Raw genomic sequence first — 14,985 nt, forward strand, 5'->3', positions numbered from 1 at the left:
CCACCCCCACCCCCATAAACACATGCTAGGCAATTTTCCTTTTATCTGGATGGGTGTTAGGCTTCCATGTAAAACATCAATTAAACAAGAGGTTCTGCTGTAAAAAAAAAAAAAAAAGAAAGAAAGAGAGAGAGAGATTTGACAGTTGCTGGATTTAATAGTTGCTGAGACTTCCTTCAAAGTCCAGTATTCTCGAATAAAGTTAGAGTTCAAGAATGCACAGCCCAGTAGTGACGGAGCTGCACTCTCTGACCCCTTCCCACCTTCAGACTTGTCATCATAGTCTCCCCTTCTCATCCCAAAATGGGCCATTCATAGCAATTCCTTCATTCATGTTGCAACACTCAGGATATACCCCCCAACTCTAGCCTTCTTTCAACTTCTCCTCAGATTCTCTGTCTTTGAAGGTGTCCCAGATCAGCTTACCTGAAAGTGATTTCTCCCCCCATCCCAAACCTAAGGATACACTTATTATACATGGTTTTATAGGGAAATTCTGTGTTTCTAAGTGTTTTTATCTCTGTAATGAAAAAGATAGTTCTCCTTAAGAAACACTAACTGCTATCCTTATGTTCCTGGTGGTGGTTCTCAGCACAAGTCCTGACATGTGGTAGGCACTCAGTAAGTATTTGAATATCGACATAAGTAATTTCTTATTATAAGGGCAAAGGTAGGAAGCCTGTGGTGAAAGGCCCTGGAGAAAAATGAATGCTATCGTTTGATGTTTGTTTCTGGCTCAAAATTTCAAAGACAGCTTCACATCCTCACCGCAGGCCACGAATTTCAGACCAAAACAGAATTGCACCAAAATCCTAAATTCCTTTTTAGTTAGTCACACATAATAAAAGCTGAGGGCAGTCTCCCAGTTGACATTTGAATAAGATCAACTCATGAGGGAAGCATATCTGGGTTTTTCTTAGAAACGATGGTCGTGGTGCCTGGATGGCCTAGTTTTCCAGAATCTATCCATAGATCTTGGAATTGCATAAAAGGATGGCAAGTACAGATCGTGTAGCTCCTATTTCTCCCCATACAATGAGCACATGACCTCCAGGGCATATGCTTAGCAGAAGTTCTTTCCTGGCCAGATAATAGGTAGACTTTTTTTGTTGTTGTTAACCTTCAAAGAGCGCAAATGGCATTAAAAAGATTAGCTTTAATCATTTTAACACATTTACATATCAGGGAGTTTGCATTTTTAAAGTTCTTTCCTTTCTGCCTGATATATGCACACTAACTTTTTTTTACGAAAGGAGGGAACTAGGATTCCTGGGTCACCTCCTAGGTGTGAAGTATTTTATGGAAATTATGTGACTTAATGTTCAAAACAGTACTGTAGAAGGGGAAAAGCCAAGGTTTACAAAATTTAGATAAATAATTTGGTCTAGTTGTTTAAGCAGTTAATAAATGAAGGAGCTCATATTCCGACTTGGGCTGAGTTCACAGTCCAGACCCTGCCCACTGCTTCTGACCCCTCCCAAATGAACACCGGATGCAGTAAGCCTTTGCTTGCCATGCCCCTAGGCAAGCACCGTTTCTGCCTCCTTGGAACCACATGGTACCCAGAATTAGCAACTTGCTGTATAGAATGATCCCAATGACATTTCTGCCTTCTCTACTGCTGATGTTTCCTGCCTTGGTAAACCACAAAGACCCCTAAAATTATCCCCAGTGACAAGAAAATATGTATAGTCTCCAACTTATGAACAAATCCAAGGTTTGTTGGCAAGTTGGTTGCTTGGAATTAGTAAATCTAACCAGTAGGAAAGCCCATGTATAGATCATGGAGTGTAGTATCTTCCTTAGACATCTCTTTGAACCATGGCGTGCTGCGTTTCATGGGGTCGCAAAGAGTCGGACACGACTGAGCGACTCATCTGATCTGATTCTACCTGTTACCTTCTGTTATCATGTTCAGCAACTCTCAGGTCTCACCAGTCCCAACTCTCCCTTTGTCCTGAAAGATACTGCAGTCTTATTGCATTTTGCTCTGTGATCTTCCTTTGGCACTTTATAGTACTTTTCGTAGGGTTGTCTTTTCATATTACTGTGTTCCGTCTCATCAATTCCTAGGAGTCTTAAGATGCTGTGTACCTAGCATGGGCCTCACAGCTCCTAGCTCCCGGTTGGCCACACTAGTGTTAATGATTGGTGAGGAGAAACCTGTTGACAGGCTAGGATGACCTGCAAACACACATTTAATCCATCATATATTTGTTTTGATGTAATGTGATTTCTGGGTTCGGAGAGTAAGGCCAGGTGATTCAGAAGTAGAGAAAAGAAGAAAGTTTCCTTCTCCTCTTCTGCCAAGTGTCTTGGCCAGGTCTACAGTTCCTCCAGCCTCCCTTTTCTCCAGGGGATCTTCCCAACTCCCAGCAATTGAACCCCAGTCTCCTGCATTGCAGGCAGATTCTTTGCCATCTGAGCCACCAGGGAAGTCAACCTCCCTTTACCTCCTCCAAATCTTACCACTCTTTCCCCTCAGTTCCAATTCCTATAAATCTTTAGATTACTTTAAAGCCACCCCATATCCTCTGGGCAAAGTGACCTAGCACCAGATCCTTTGGCACTGCCATCTGATGACAAAACTTCAGGCTGGTGTGTCCAACGGTTAGTTCCCTCTGAATGGTTTCTGCTTTTCACAAATCTTCCCATTGGTTTTCTTTACAGTTATAAGTTATGTGAATGTGTATTCTCTTAACAGAACCCCTCCTTCAAAATAAAAAGAAAGAAAAACTAGTAAAATGATTATTGTAGATGCAGGTACCATGTATAAATCAGGACCTGCCAGCAACCCAAATGTGGTTGGTAATTGTTCCAGCCTCAGCATTCACCATTTTGTTCAAAAGCCTCTGACCAACTGATTTATCATATAAGTCAGCCATCTGGGCAGTAAAATAATATCATAGATAATTTGCAAAATAATAGACATTAGCTCATTAGGAGTTTGCAGTTGGCAGCTGTAGGTCTCAGTTTTGCTCTGAAAGATAGCCCACACTGAAAATTGTATATACAAATTTTGGTCAAGTGTTTATACTGGGTTTTGACCACCAAATTCACTTGAAGCTGGGATATAAGCCAGTTTTTGAACATCTCTTCCCATTCTTAACAGTCTTTGGCTTTCATGCCCAAAATATTAATCCTGAAGTATATGATGTATTAGTGGCTTTAAGGCAATGCAAATTAGGAAGCAGGAAGTTCTGTTTCTCCCCCTTCTTCCTAGGGGAGATGCCACCCATATCTCCACAGAGCATTCTTTGTCTTCACTCCCCTCTCCATTCATTTACCCTGGATCAAACTTGTTCTGCCTCTTTGCTGAGACTGTTTGTCTGACCAAAGGTGCAGGAGCCGGGACCACAAAAAATTTCTGGAAAGCATACTCATACATGCTAGTGGTTTTAAGTACTTTTTAGAAATAATCTCATATCCTTTAAAGCTGACCCACACTTTTCTCTTAATGATTTGTCTAGGTTTGTTGTAGCCATCTTCACTTGACATTAATAATTTAAGTGTTTCAAAGTTAGCCTTGGTTTTTTCCTTGTCTTTCATTAATTTATTGCAACCTGTAAGATTTTAAGGCTTTGTGTTTTCAAGAGTGATGTCAGTCACTCAGTCGTGTCCGACTCATTGCGACCCCATGAATTGCAGCACGCCAGGCCTCCCTGTCCATCACCAACTCCTGGAGTTCACTCAAACTCACGTCCATCGAGTCAGTGATGCCATCCAGCCATCTCATCCTCTGCCATCCCCTTCTCCTCCTGCCCCAAAGCCCTCCCAGCATCAGAGTCTTTTCCAATCAGTCAACTCTTCGCATGAGGTGGCCAAAGTACTGGAGTTTTAGCTTTAGCATCATTCCTTCCAAAGAAATCCCAGGGCTGATCTCCTTTAGAATGGACTGGTTGGATCTCCTTGCAGTCCAAGGGACTCCAACATCACAGTTCAAAAGCGCTCAGCCTTCTTCACAGTCCAACTCTCACATCCATACATGACCACTAGAAAAACCATAACCTTGACTAGACGGACCTTTGTTGGCAAAGTAATGTCTCTGCTTTTCAATATGCTATCAAGAATGATGTAGATGAAAGCAATTATGGGTCTGATCCTCTCTGATCAAATGATGGTTGATGTGCAGACTTACAGGAAACATCGGGACAGGTTTTTTTACTATAAACAAATTCTTCACCTTACAAAAGGATTTCCCAGTTGTATTCCTTCATATGACAAAATACTGGTTCAGTTCAGTTCAGTCGCTCAGTCGTGTCCGACTCTACATTTAAAATATTGGTTACATTTCAAAAGTTTATTTTATAGAACTGTACAGAGATACGTTTTACTTGGAGAGGTATACCCCTAACATATGACAGATCAAGGTGTTCTGCAGTTGGCTCCCTGCCTCTGCTACTCCATGGCATGACCTCAAAGGGTTGTGGAACAGTTAGGTTTTTCCTTTGTCATGGGCTCTTTTCTGGTAGCTCAGAGTTGTACGTCAGTGTGTCAGTGTTGTCACAACAGTCAGACATGATGTAACCCTGTAAAACTGATGTGTGTATATATATATTTATATACACACATCCTATATATATATATACAGCCTATATATATGTATGTATGTGTATATATATGTATATGTGTATATATATATGTATATACATATATATATATAGGCTTTCCTGGTGGCTCAGTGGTAAAGAATCTGCCTGCCAATTCAAGGAACATCGGTTTGATCCCTGATCCGGGATGATCACTCATGCTGCGGAGCAACTAAGCCTGTGTGCTGAGACTGTGCTCTAGAGCCCGTGAGCTGCCAGTACTGAAGCCTGTGTGCCTAGAGCCTGTGCTCCACAGTAAGAGAACAACTGCAATGAGAAGCGCACATACCACGACAAAGATTAACCCCCACTGTGCACAGCTAGAGAAAGCCCGGCACAGCAACGAAGACCCGGCACAGCCATAAATAAATCTTTTTTAAAAGTGATAGAAACATCTTCCTCTGTTGCTTTGAGAAGATAGCTTTCTGCCAAAATAAACTTTTAATTCCTTTAAGAATTATTGTATCCTTTAGCACTAAGAACTTGCAACTGTGTACATTTTGAACTTGTATATCATTAGTGCCTTATCAAATCTGTTAGGGCCTCAGGACCAAAGGAAATCTTACCTAACAAGTGTTGGATCTGACTGCAAAGTGGCTCATTCCTTTTCAAAAAAACAATCTCACAAGTCTGACTGAAGTTTCAAGACAAGTTTCAGACTGAAAAATAAGATCTTTTAGAAATGTAGACTATCATGCAGACTTCATATTGTTTTAAAATAGATTTGTATCAACATTTGCCTAAAATGGCTCAAATTAAGTGGTTTGAAAGAAAGGACAACACAGCCTCCCTTCAGTATAGAGACATGATTATGTCACCGCCAGGGATTTTCTTCATCTCTCTCTTCCGATGGTCCATATGGTTATAATCATTCGTCCCCACCTTGGGGATGGAATGCGGGACTTGGGCCAAGCGCCCCAGCCCTAGGGGCAGAAGGTGTGAGCCAGAGGAACAGAGGAACGGGAGCATTGTTCCCGTGCAGGGCGCACAGCTTCCCTTCCAGGGCACTGCTGCTTCCGTCAGTCTGTTCACCCCACCCCAGCCCCAGAGGGAAATGTGGAGCTGTGGGGGCAGGAGAGAGTCTTCCCTAAGTTTGATCTCAGTGACGCGTGTGTGGGGGTTTCTTTGTCTTCTCAGATGTCCGCCCAGGATACTGTTACACGGCTCTGGCAAATGGGCGCTGTTCTAACCAGCTGCCACAGTCCATCACCAAGATGCAGTGCTGCTGTGACGTCGGCCGGTGCTGGTCTCCCGGGGTCACGGTCGCCCCCGAGATGTGTCCCATCAGAGCAACTGGTAAGAGCCCTTCCGTTTATCCACAGAGCATCTCATCTCAACCCCTGCAAGCCCTAGTGATAACGTGCATGCTGCAGTTCTAGTGGAAACCGGGGTAAGTGAATAAGATTTCAGAAAATAAGAGAGAGGACCTTCAGAGAAATTTCCCCAGGTAGTGAACAGGGGAAACACAGAGGTCTGTACACATGACACTGTTCTCAGGTACTTAGAATCTTACTTAGCTTGCGAATATCCACTGGCTAGCAACCTGACCAGTCTGGAAGAACTGGCTCTTCCTTATCCTCATGTATTTCTTTCGGTTCTTGTGTAGTGCTCAAAAGCTCACTAGAATAAGAGTCAACTCATTCAGAGCCTTTCAGGTGAGTTATTGTGGATATAAATTTCTTCCTGCCGTAATATTTGACACTCCCCTCTTCTTCCTTGCCAAGTAGTCCTATTGATTTTTTTGTTTGTTTGTTTTGCTTTGATTCCTCTTCCATGTCTTATTCATTTCCATGTAAAGCTCATTTTCTCTCATCTGGACTATTTGAGTAGCCTCCTACCTGGTCTCTGTGAAGTCCACAGCTGCCACAGAACATTTTCCAAAGCCTAACTCAACGGAAATTCAGTTTTAAAAAGTTGTGTCTGGGGAAAATGTAGAGAAAGATATCCACAAAATTTTTCTCAGTGTAAACTCAGGCTTATCTAGTGGTCCAAGTCACTCCATTTCTTGAAAATCAAATTTTACTTTTTAGCCGAAAAGTCTCCAAATCTGATCCCAGTTCATCTTTTAATTCTTGTTCTTTGTAGTAGCTTTATTATATAATTCAGCTTTCCTTGAACCCAGCCTGTGCATTTCTCAACTCAAGCATCCTTTCTTCTTAAACTTCTCCTCAGTTCAGGTCCTTACTCCCCACTCCTCACCCCTGCCACCTCTACCTGTTGTATGCCCTCTTGTTGGTTAAGCTCCCACTCAGATATGACCCAATCCACACACATCCCAAGATAACTGCAGCGGGAAGTGCTGCCTTCTAGCTCAGTGCTCTAGGTTTGTACTGTTGCTATGATACAGATACCATCTGCTCAGCTTTGGGCCCATCTGTGTTCCTATATTACTTTTTTGCTAGCTGATAAATTTCACTGGGGGGTCTCAGTCATTATTACAGTGCCACATTCCTTCTGCTTTTTCAACACTTCACCAGTACTTGGCAAAAACTTCCTGATAGGAGGCATTCGGGTAGTGTACAACTTATTAGGTGACATCTTTCCCACCAGTTGTAAGTAAAAACTGGGGTTATAGTTTCTTCTCAGTCTGGTTCCTGAAAGTGTGTTTCAATCAGGAAATTTTAGGAGAGAAAATCAATATGAGAATGGATGAATGCAGAGTTAATGAAATACTTCAGAGTGTGCTATTCACAGACTATGAATGCCCCAAGATCATGGATTATAGACCTGCTCACAGCTGTTATTTTTAAATTTCTGTTTATTATTGAGAATATATGGATATATATTATATATATATATATATTATTATTGAGAATATATGGATTAAAAAAGCAAGAAAGTCTTTTCAATGTATTTTAACATATAATAAGCTATGTATTGCCATATATTTTGACTGTCTACAGCCTAAAAATATAATGCTGCCTCCTTAGTTCATTAGGGGGACCATATAGTAGATCACTGTTTAGAAGACATGACTTTCCACTAAGACATACAGCATGGATATCAGGAGAATTGCTTTTTAAATATATATGTTAACTTAGGAATCAGCAGCATGGATGTGAATTCTTTCCTGTCTCGATCAGGCCTTGAATAGTAGGAGGAGGACTAGAGTAGGCGTATGTGCCTGAAGACTTACTTTAGGCCACAGGGAGCAGAAGGCCTGGTACCCCTCTGTGACTTTCCAGGGAGCTGCTCTCTCAGGGGTACCACTGAAAGATGTACAACCCCAAGATAGGCTCGGAGTAGAGCAAATGGATAGGGCAAACTAGTTTTCAGGTAGATATGTGTGTTTGCTGTTTGTTTGTTCAGATGTTCCCTACCAATACCACAGAGCTCTAGGTTCTTAATTCATGAAGAATGATAACATAAGAAGGATTATTTCAGATTGGTCAGCTTTTCACTTAAAAAAAAATAATCGGTTTCATCTCCAAGTTAAATACAGATAGAAAAGATGGACATCAGTTGAACAAAATTAGCCCCATGTTGCTGATTCTGAATGTAAAGGGGCTCAATGGAAAGTTCCTAAAGTAGGAAAAAGTACAGAACCCAGACTGATATACTATCGTGGAGAGGTTAAGATGAATTTAATGGCATGCTTGGGCTTCCCTGGTGCCTCAGTGGTAAAGAATCTGCCTGCGATGGTGGAGACCCAGGTTTAATCCCTGGATAGAGAAGATCCCCTGGAGAAGGGAATGGCAACCCACTCCAGTATTCTTACCTGGAGAATTCCCATGGACAGAAGAACCTGGCAGGCTATAGTCCACGGGGTCACAAAGAGTCGGACATGACTGAGCGACTGACACACTCTAAAATAATATAACCAAATTAGCAGGAATGCTGATAAGCTATCCAACTTCTTTTATAGGAATCCTAAAAGATCCTTAAAAAAGAAGATTGATTGGTTCTTGGAAGCTAAGTACAATTGCAATTCAACTAAATCTATCATAGTTAATAAATTCCTCTTGTGTGCAATTTTCCAGGTAAGGCTGAGAGTAGGAATTAATTGTGAGTTAGGTATGATCCTTGGTTAAAATGCTGCACAGTCTTAGGTAGAAAGTTGTAAGAAAGCAGGTAGCCAGGAAATGATAGATATGGCACATCCAGGTAATAATTCTATAATAAAGATCACTGTGATTTGAAAACAGGGATTGTAGCATTCTGATTCAGGGAAGCATAAACAACATATAAATCCTTTCCAAATACAGTCAGGCATTACTGAATCTCTGTGGATTAAAATTCCAGATCAATAATGCAGTAGGAGAATTCTCTGAAAACATAAACTTAATCTGAGTTGGAAATGTCAGATATAATTGAAAAAGTTTCAGTAATGGATCAGAAAATAACAACAAAGTACATGGTAGCTAGGTATGTTTAGCCAACTGTTAATGGACAATATGTCCAATGAGGTTGAAATATGCATACATTTCAGTAAGACATATTACTGTGTCATTGAATAAGTCAGATTTTAGTCCACAAGGAAAGTAAAAATGCTAGCCTAATTTCTATTAATGGGTGAAGGTAGCGTGGAACGTATCTATGGGAGAACTCCTGTGTGACAGAGGTAATACAATCATCAACATCCTGGAAAGAGGGGAAAAAAGAAAATTTAAAAGTTATATAGTTTACTTTTTGAAGTGAACTATGACAAAATATGGCTATTTGTAGGAAACATGAAAATGGATAGTTAAGTAAATACCCTTCTCAAAACTTGAATCCTGCTTAAAAATAACCAGTTTGGAAGTCTCCCTCCCTGCTCCCCCCACCCCCTGAAATGTGCCACAAGTCTAAACATGATTTATTCTAATAAAGGACTGGCATGGTGGAAAGAAGGAATGAGTCTGTATGTGCAGTCATAGGGGAGACAGTTGATCATCACCCTTGATGCTCCTTCTGCCCCGTGGGCTGTTTCTTCTCTGTCACTTTTTTGTCTTTTACAAATAGGTATTCATCAGGGCTCTGTCTCCTTACTCCCTTCTCTTCACTTTCCACACCTTCCTCATGGGAGCTCACCCATCCCCATGACCACTGATAACCCCCAAACTTAGCAGCAGCCCTGACTTGTTCTCTAGGCTTCAAACTCTCTTATAAAACTGCTATATGACATCTCCATGTGGATGTCTGATATCTCAGAATTCATCTGTTCAGCTTTTGGCTTCTATTCACCAAACCTGCCCCCATCACAGTTTTTCCCATCTCAGCAGACGGCACCAACGTCAACCTTGTTTCTCAAGTGGAAAACTACAACTGACTCCTGATTTCCTGTTCTCCTCAGCTATGACTTTCCTATGATTTCCTATTCCCTTATTTACTGACATTTACTCCTTCCCTGAGCACAATCCATTGATCTTATCTCTAAATATGCTTCAAATGTGGTTACTTCTGTCCGGTTCCATCATTAGCTCCCCGGTCCAGCCATCCTTGTCTTGCCTTTGGTCTTCTGCAGCAGCCTTGTCTCTCTCTGGTACCTTCTCCAGATCCAATGAGAATGATCTTCTGAAAATGTTCATCTGATCATGCCTCATCCCCACTAAAGACCAGCAGCAGCTTTCCAATGTACATCAAATAAATCACGTGTTCTTTAGAGCCCTGTGGGAGCCATGGGTGGGAAGACTGGGTGGAGATCATGGCATCTTACTCTTTTCTACCTCGAGGTCAGTTTTGACATAGGTAAAGACTTATGATGGTAAGTTGCTGTGTGGTTGTGGTTGCTACTCTAGGTATTAGGATGGGAATGAAGTCTGTTGGCTTTTTGCCTTTTCTTCAGTTGACCTATATCATTTGTGGATCAGTTTTATTCAGAATTCCTTTAAACAGTAAGGGTGAGTCCCATGGGCCTGTGACATATGCTGTAGCTCAGCTATTGCATTGTTTTTTCCAGAGGATTTCAACAAGCTGTGCTCCGTCCCTATGGTAATTCCCGAGAGGCCAGGATATCCTCCTCCACCCCTTGGCCCCGTTCCTCCCGTTCAGCCTGTCCCTCCTGGCTTTCCTCCTGGGCCTCAAATCATGATCCCTCGACCACCAGTGGAATATCCGTATCCATCGCGGGAACCACCAAGTAAGAATTCAAAAAGTCATCCAGTCACTTTTCTTGCATTAATTAGGTTAATTTTGTTGTCATTGTTTATGCTGCTTAAGTCATTAAATTTAGAATTCTTAAATATTTCATTTACACAGTCTCATGTATAAAGTTCTCAACTGGCCTATTGCATAGAGGAAAATGGACAGTTTCATATTCTCCAGAAATTAGCATCCTTTTGTTATTGATATTGTGGGAGAGATTTGAATCTGATTCATAGAGGGGAGGTGTAAAATTACACTTTGGGTTACATATCATGCAAAGCAATTTTGCAAGTAGTTAAATATTAAGCTTTTCCCGCCAACTGGTGGCTTGAACATGAGGCAGGGGGGTGGAGGGAGAAGCGGGCAGAGGAGCAGGCCACTGCTGGGCTGCAGTACCTGGCTGCATGTGCTGGGATGCACAGGTACTCTCTGTAGGCAGGAATGGAAACACTCTCTGTTGGTACCAGATAAACTTTGCCCAGCGAGTGTCCTCCTTCCTTTAAGGTTCAGCATCTTCCCTGTTATTACAGAATTCGGTGCTGATGAAAGATGCTCTAATTTTAAATAATTTTAATGGGGTCTCATGCTGTTCTTTTAGGGGTGCTGCCAGTCAACGTCACTGATTACTGCCAGCTCTTTCGCTATCTCTGTCAAAATGGACGCTGCATCCCAACCCCCGGGAGCTACCGGTGTGAGTGCAACAAAGGATTCCAGCTGGACCTCCGTGGGGAGTGCATTGGTACGTGATGAACTACTGGGCTGGCACTGAGGGGCTGCTGCAGCTCTGCTCCATGACTGGATAGGTTTTCTATGGCTGCTGTAACAGATTGCCTCAAACTTAGTGCCTTTAAATCAGCACAGATTTATTATCTTATGTTTCTATAGGTTAGAAGTCTGACATAGTTCTTACTGGGCTAAAATCAAGGTATCGGCAGGGCTATGTTCCTTATGGAGGCTCTTGGAGAGAATCCAAGTCTCTGCCTGTTTCCTTGGCCCAAGGGCTGTTTCTTTATCTTCAAAGCCAGCAGTGTGGCTTCTTTAAATTTCTCTCTAACTCTCTGGTTCTCTCTTCTAATACTCTCCTTCACGTTTAAGTATCTTTGTGATTACACTGGACCCAGCTGTATTTTGGGCTTCCCTGGGGGCTTAGTTGGTAAAGAATCTGCCTGCAATGTGGGAGACCTGGGTTCGATTCCTGGGTTGGAAAGATCCCTGGAGAAGGGCATGGCAACCCACTCCAGTATTATTTGCTGGAGAATCCTTATGGACAGAGGAACCTGGTAGGCTATAGTCCATGGGGTCACAAAGAGTCGGACACAACTGAGTGACTAAGCACAGCCCAGCACAGCACAGCTGTGTATTTCAGGAGGAATGGATATTCTACCAACTAGTAGCTTAACTTAACTCCCCTTGCCATGTAGCGTATTGCACAGGTTCTGGGGATTAGGACATGAACATGTTTGTGGGGGCATTCTTATGCCTACTGTTGTTTCTTGTTGTTTAGTTGCTAAGACGAGTCCGACTCTTGCGACACCATGGACTGTAGCCCACCAGTCTCCTCTGTCCATGGGATTCCCCAGGCAAGAATACTGGAGTGGGTTGCCATTTCCTTCTTCAGCTGATCTTCCTGACTCACAGATCAAAGCCAATCTCCTGCATTGACCAGCAGATTCTTTACCACTGAGCCACCAGGAAAATCCTATGCCTACTATAGTGGCTTTTAACTTTCATTGTAAAACGAATTCAAGGCATTGCTGGTAACTCTAACTTAAGACATCGTATTGAAGCCTGACCATTAAAACAAAGCATTAAAAATACCCCCAAATTATGAAACTTTGCATATGTTACTAATTTGAATGAATAACTCGCCAACTATGTCTAGCTAGTCGTTAAAGACTGAAGCAAGGAATTTTAAGTTGTTGACAAGGCAATGAAGTTAGTGAAGGAAGGAAATCTAACGCAAGAATAAAATGTTTTCAAAAGCCCTTTTAAGTAGCCCACGAGGAGAGAATGCTTCAATCCTTAGAGGTCTTCCAGAGCTAGGTGGGAGAGGGAACATCTAGCTCAGGGTTGAGATCAGACCTGAATCTGCCACAAGAAGCTTGTGACTTCAGACAAGTGGGTTATCTTCCATAAGCCTTATCCTCCTCATCTTTACAGAGGAATAAAAGCCAGTTTATCTGTAAGTATACTGGTAGCTCTAAATGACTATAAAACTAGTGAGAGCCTGTCTGGGGACAAGGTGGCCGTGGTAGCATCCTCAATGGTGGGTGAGATGTGTTCTTCAAACTGCGATAGCTCATGGTTTGTTGTAATACTCTTAAAGCAACTCAGAAAGGAATGCTTGAATATGGTTGGGCCTTCTTTTTATTGAAGTAACGAGTTTCAAGAGACACTTGGAATCCTACCCAGGAGCCACTTCTGAAATGTTAGTCTGTTTGATTCCCTTAGACCAGACCCAGGGAAGAGAAAATGTTTATTAGCTTGGAGTGTTGGGTTGCTACTATTTGGCATTTTACTCTGAAGAATGACACAGGAAAATAATACACTTTAACTGCTCAACCCTACCAAGTCTTCAAGTGGCTGGTGACACCGTTACTGTAGTGGAAAGAAAAAGGAACCTTCCATTACGCTATTTATTTCTTGAAAGTGTTTTAACATATAAAGGAAACCAACAAAATGGTCTTAGAGTTATGGGCATCTAACTTATTACTAAAATATACTGTGCTTTGCAGATGTTGATGAATGTGAGAAGAACCCTTGTGCTGGTGGCGAGTGTATTAACACGCAGGGCTCTTACACCTGTCAGTGCCGACCTGGTTATCAGAGCACACTCACGCGGACAGAGTGCCGAGGTACGTTCAGTCTGAGCTTGGCATGAGGACGTGTATGCTAAGTAAGGAGTTTGCTTTGGAGGAATTCCATGGAGCTCAAATAACCCTTGCCTGGAGAGACTAAGATACTCCCATTGCCTTTTGCACTTAATTCCACATATTGTTTCTCCGAATTATGTTACATCATAATTTTATGTTACATCATAAAATCTGGCAAACATTCCAGTTTTTTTAAAAGATGCTTCTGTGCCTATGGGAATATCTTCTTTTTACCAACCTCTCCCACCCCCCCCCTTTTTTTTTTGCCTTATCACTATTGTCTCTTAAATTTTAATCAGAAAGCTAGGGAATAGGGTTGTCCTTTGTTGACAGAAAAGCAGAGGAAACTTCCAGGTGAAATTTTCTGCAATTAGTTGCTGAATGGAAAGGCCTGAAGGATAAGAAATGCCTGTAAGTTCTTGCTGCTGATTTGTGTCGTCAGCAGTAGCATCGGCTAGGGGTAGGTTGGACATGCACTGACTAAAGCCCCACTTGAGACCTGCTGAATCCAAATCAGCATTTGAACACGATCTTCCAGGGATTCTTACAAGTGTTAAAGTTGGAGAAGCCCTGCTGTAAAGTTTCCTCATAAAAATTCGCCTTCAGTTTTGTATAGTAGTTGACTTATTAATCCACCCAAAAGTCATCTTAGATGACTTTGATGTACTGAGTTTCTTTTTTATTTGTTTTAATGTTTTATTTTGTATTGTAGTATAACGAATTAACGATGTGAGTTTTAGGTGGACAGCTCAGGGACTCAGCCATACATATACATGTATCCATTCTTCCCCAAACTCCTCTCCCATCCAGGCTGCCACATAACATTGAGCAGAGTTCCCTGTGCTATACAGTAGGTCCTTGTTGGTTATCCATTTAAAATATAGCAATGTTATACTGAGTTTCTGAGATAGAAATAATTAAGATGTGCTTCCCACTTCAGGGGACTCAAATATCTATATCTCTATAAATTTGGTGCAGAATGATCTATTATCATTGATCAAGTAAAGGCAGATAAAGGCAAGAAAATTCTCTGTTGAAATTAAATACAGGGAAATATAAGGAAGTTTGTATTGCTTTAAAAATTTGTCAGCCATTAATGAGTTAATTTTATTTGCCTCTTTTAGCAAAAAGTTCTTTATATGAGTTGAAGACATACAAGTCTGTTTTTTTTTTTTATTAGTGACTCTTTTCAAAATCTTTGAATTTGGTTCTGACTTAGAGATTTCTTGCCATCAGTGTATCTTAGTACACTACTTATAAATGGCAATTTTGAGCAGAAAAACCTGGAGTACAACATTTGAACCTGTTAATATTTCTATTAATGGTCTACTTACTGAATTACAAGTATAGTTTGAATTTTTAACTGAGCTTAGGTCCTTCTTTATGACTTATGTTTAAAATAATCAGTGCATACACACAGTATATTAGGCATTTTTCAATAGTGGAAAATAAGCTGAAAC

The 14,985-nt window shown here is 41.4% G+C and overlaps 1 protein-coding gene across 3 annotated transcripts in view; it reads left to right on the plus strand.

Moving 5' to 3' along the window:
• Positions 1-14,985, plus strand: part of FBN1 (fibrillin 1) — a 264,664-nt gene that overhangs the window by 133,862 nt on the left and 115,817 nt on the right. For all 3 annotated transcript variants that reach the window (XM_015473179.3, XM_059890186.1, NM_174053.2), the window contains 4 exon segments: positions 5,727-5,885; positions 10,468-10,647; positions 11,251-11,391; positions 13,388-13,507. In XM_015473179.3, coding sequence (XP_015328665.1) covers positions 5,727-5,885; positions 10,468-10,647; positions 11,251-11,391; positions 13,388-13,507 — 600 coding nt within the window.

The sequence above is a fragment of the Bos taurus genome, chromosome 10 (assembly GCF_002263795.3).
Source record: "Bos taurus isolate L1 Dominette 01449 registration number 42190680 breed Hereford chromosome 10, ARS-UCD2.0, whole genome shotgun sequence".
Classification (NCBI taxonomy): Eukaryota; Metazoa; Chordata; class Mammalia; order Artiodactyla; family Bovidae; genus Bos; species Bos taurus.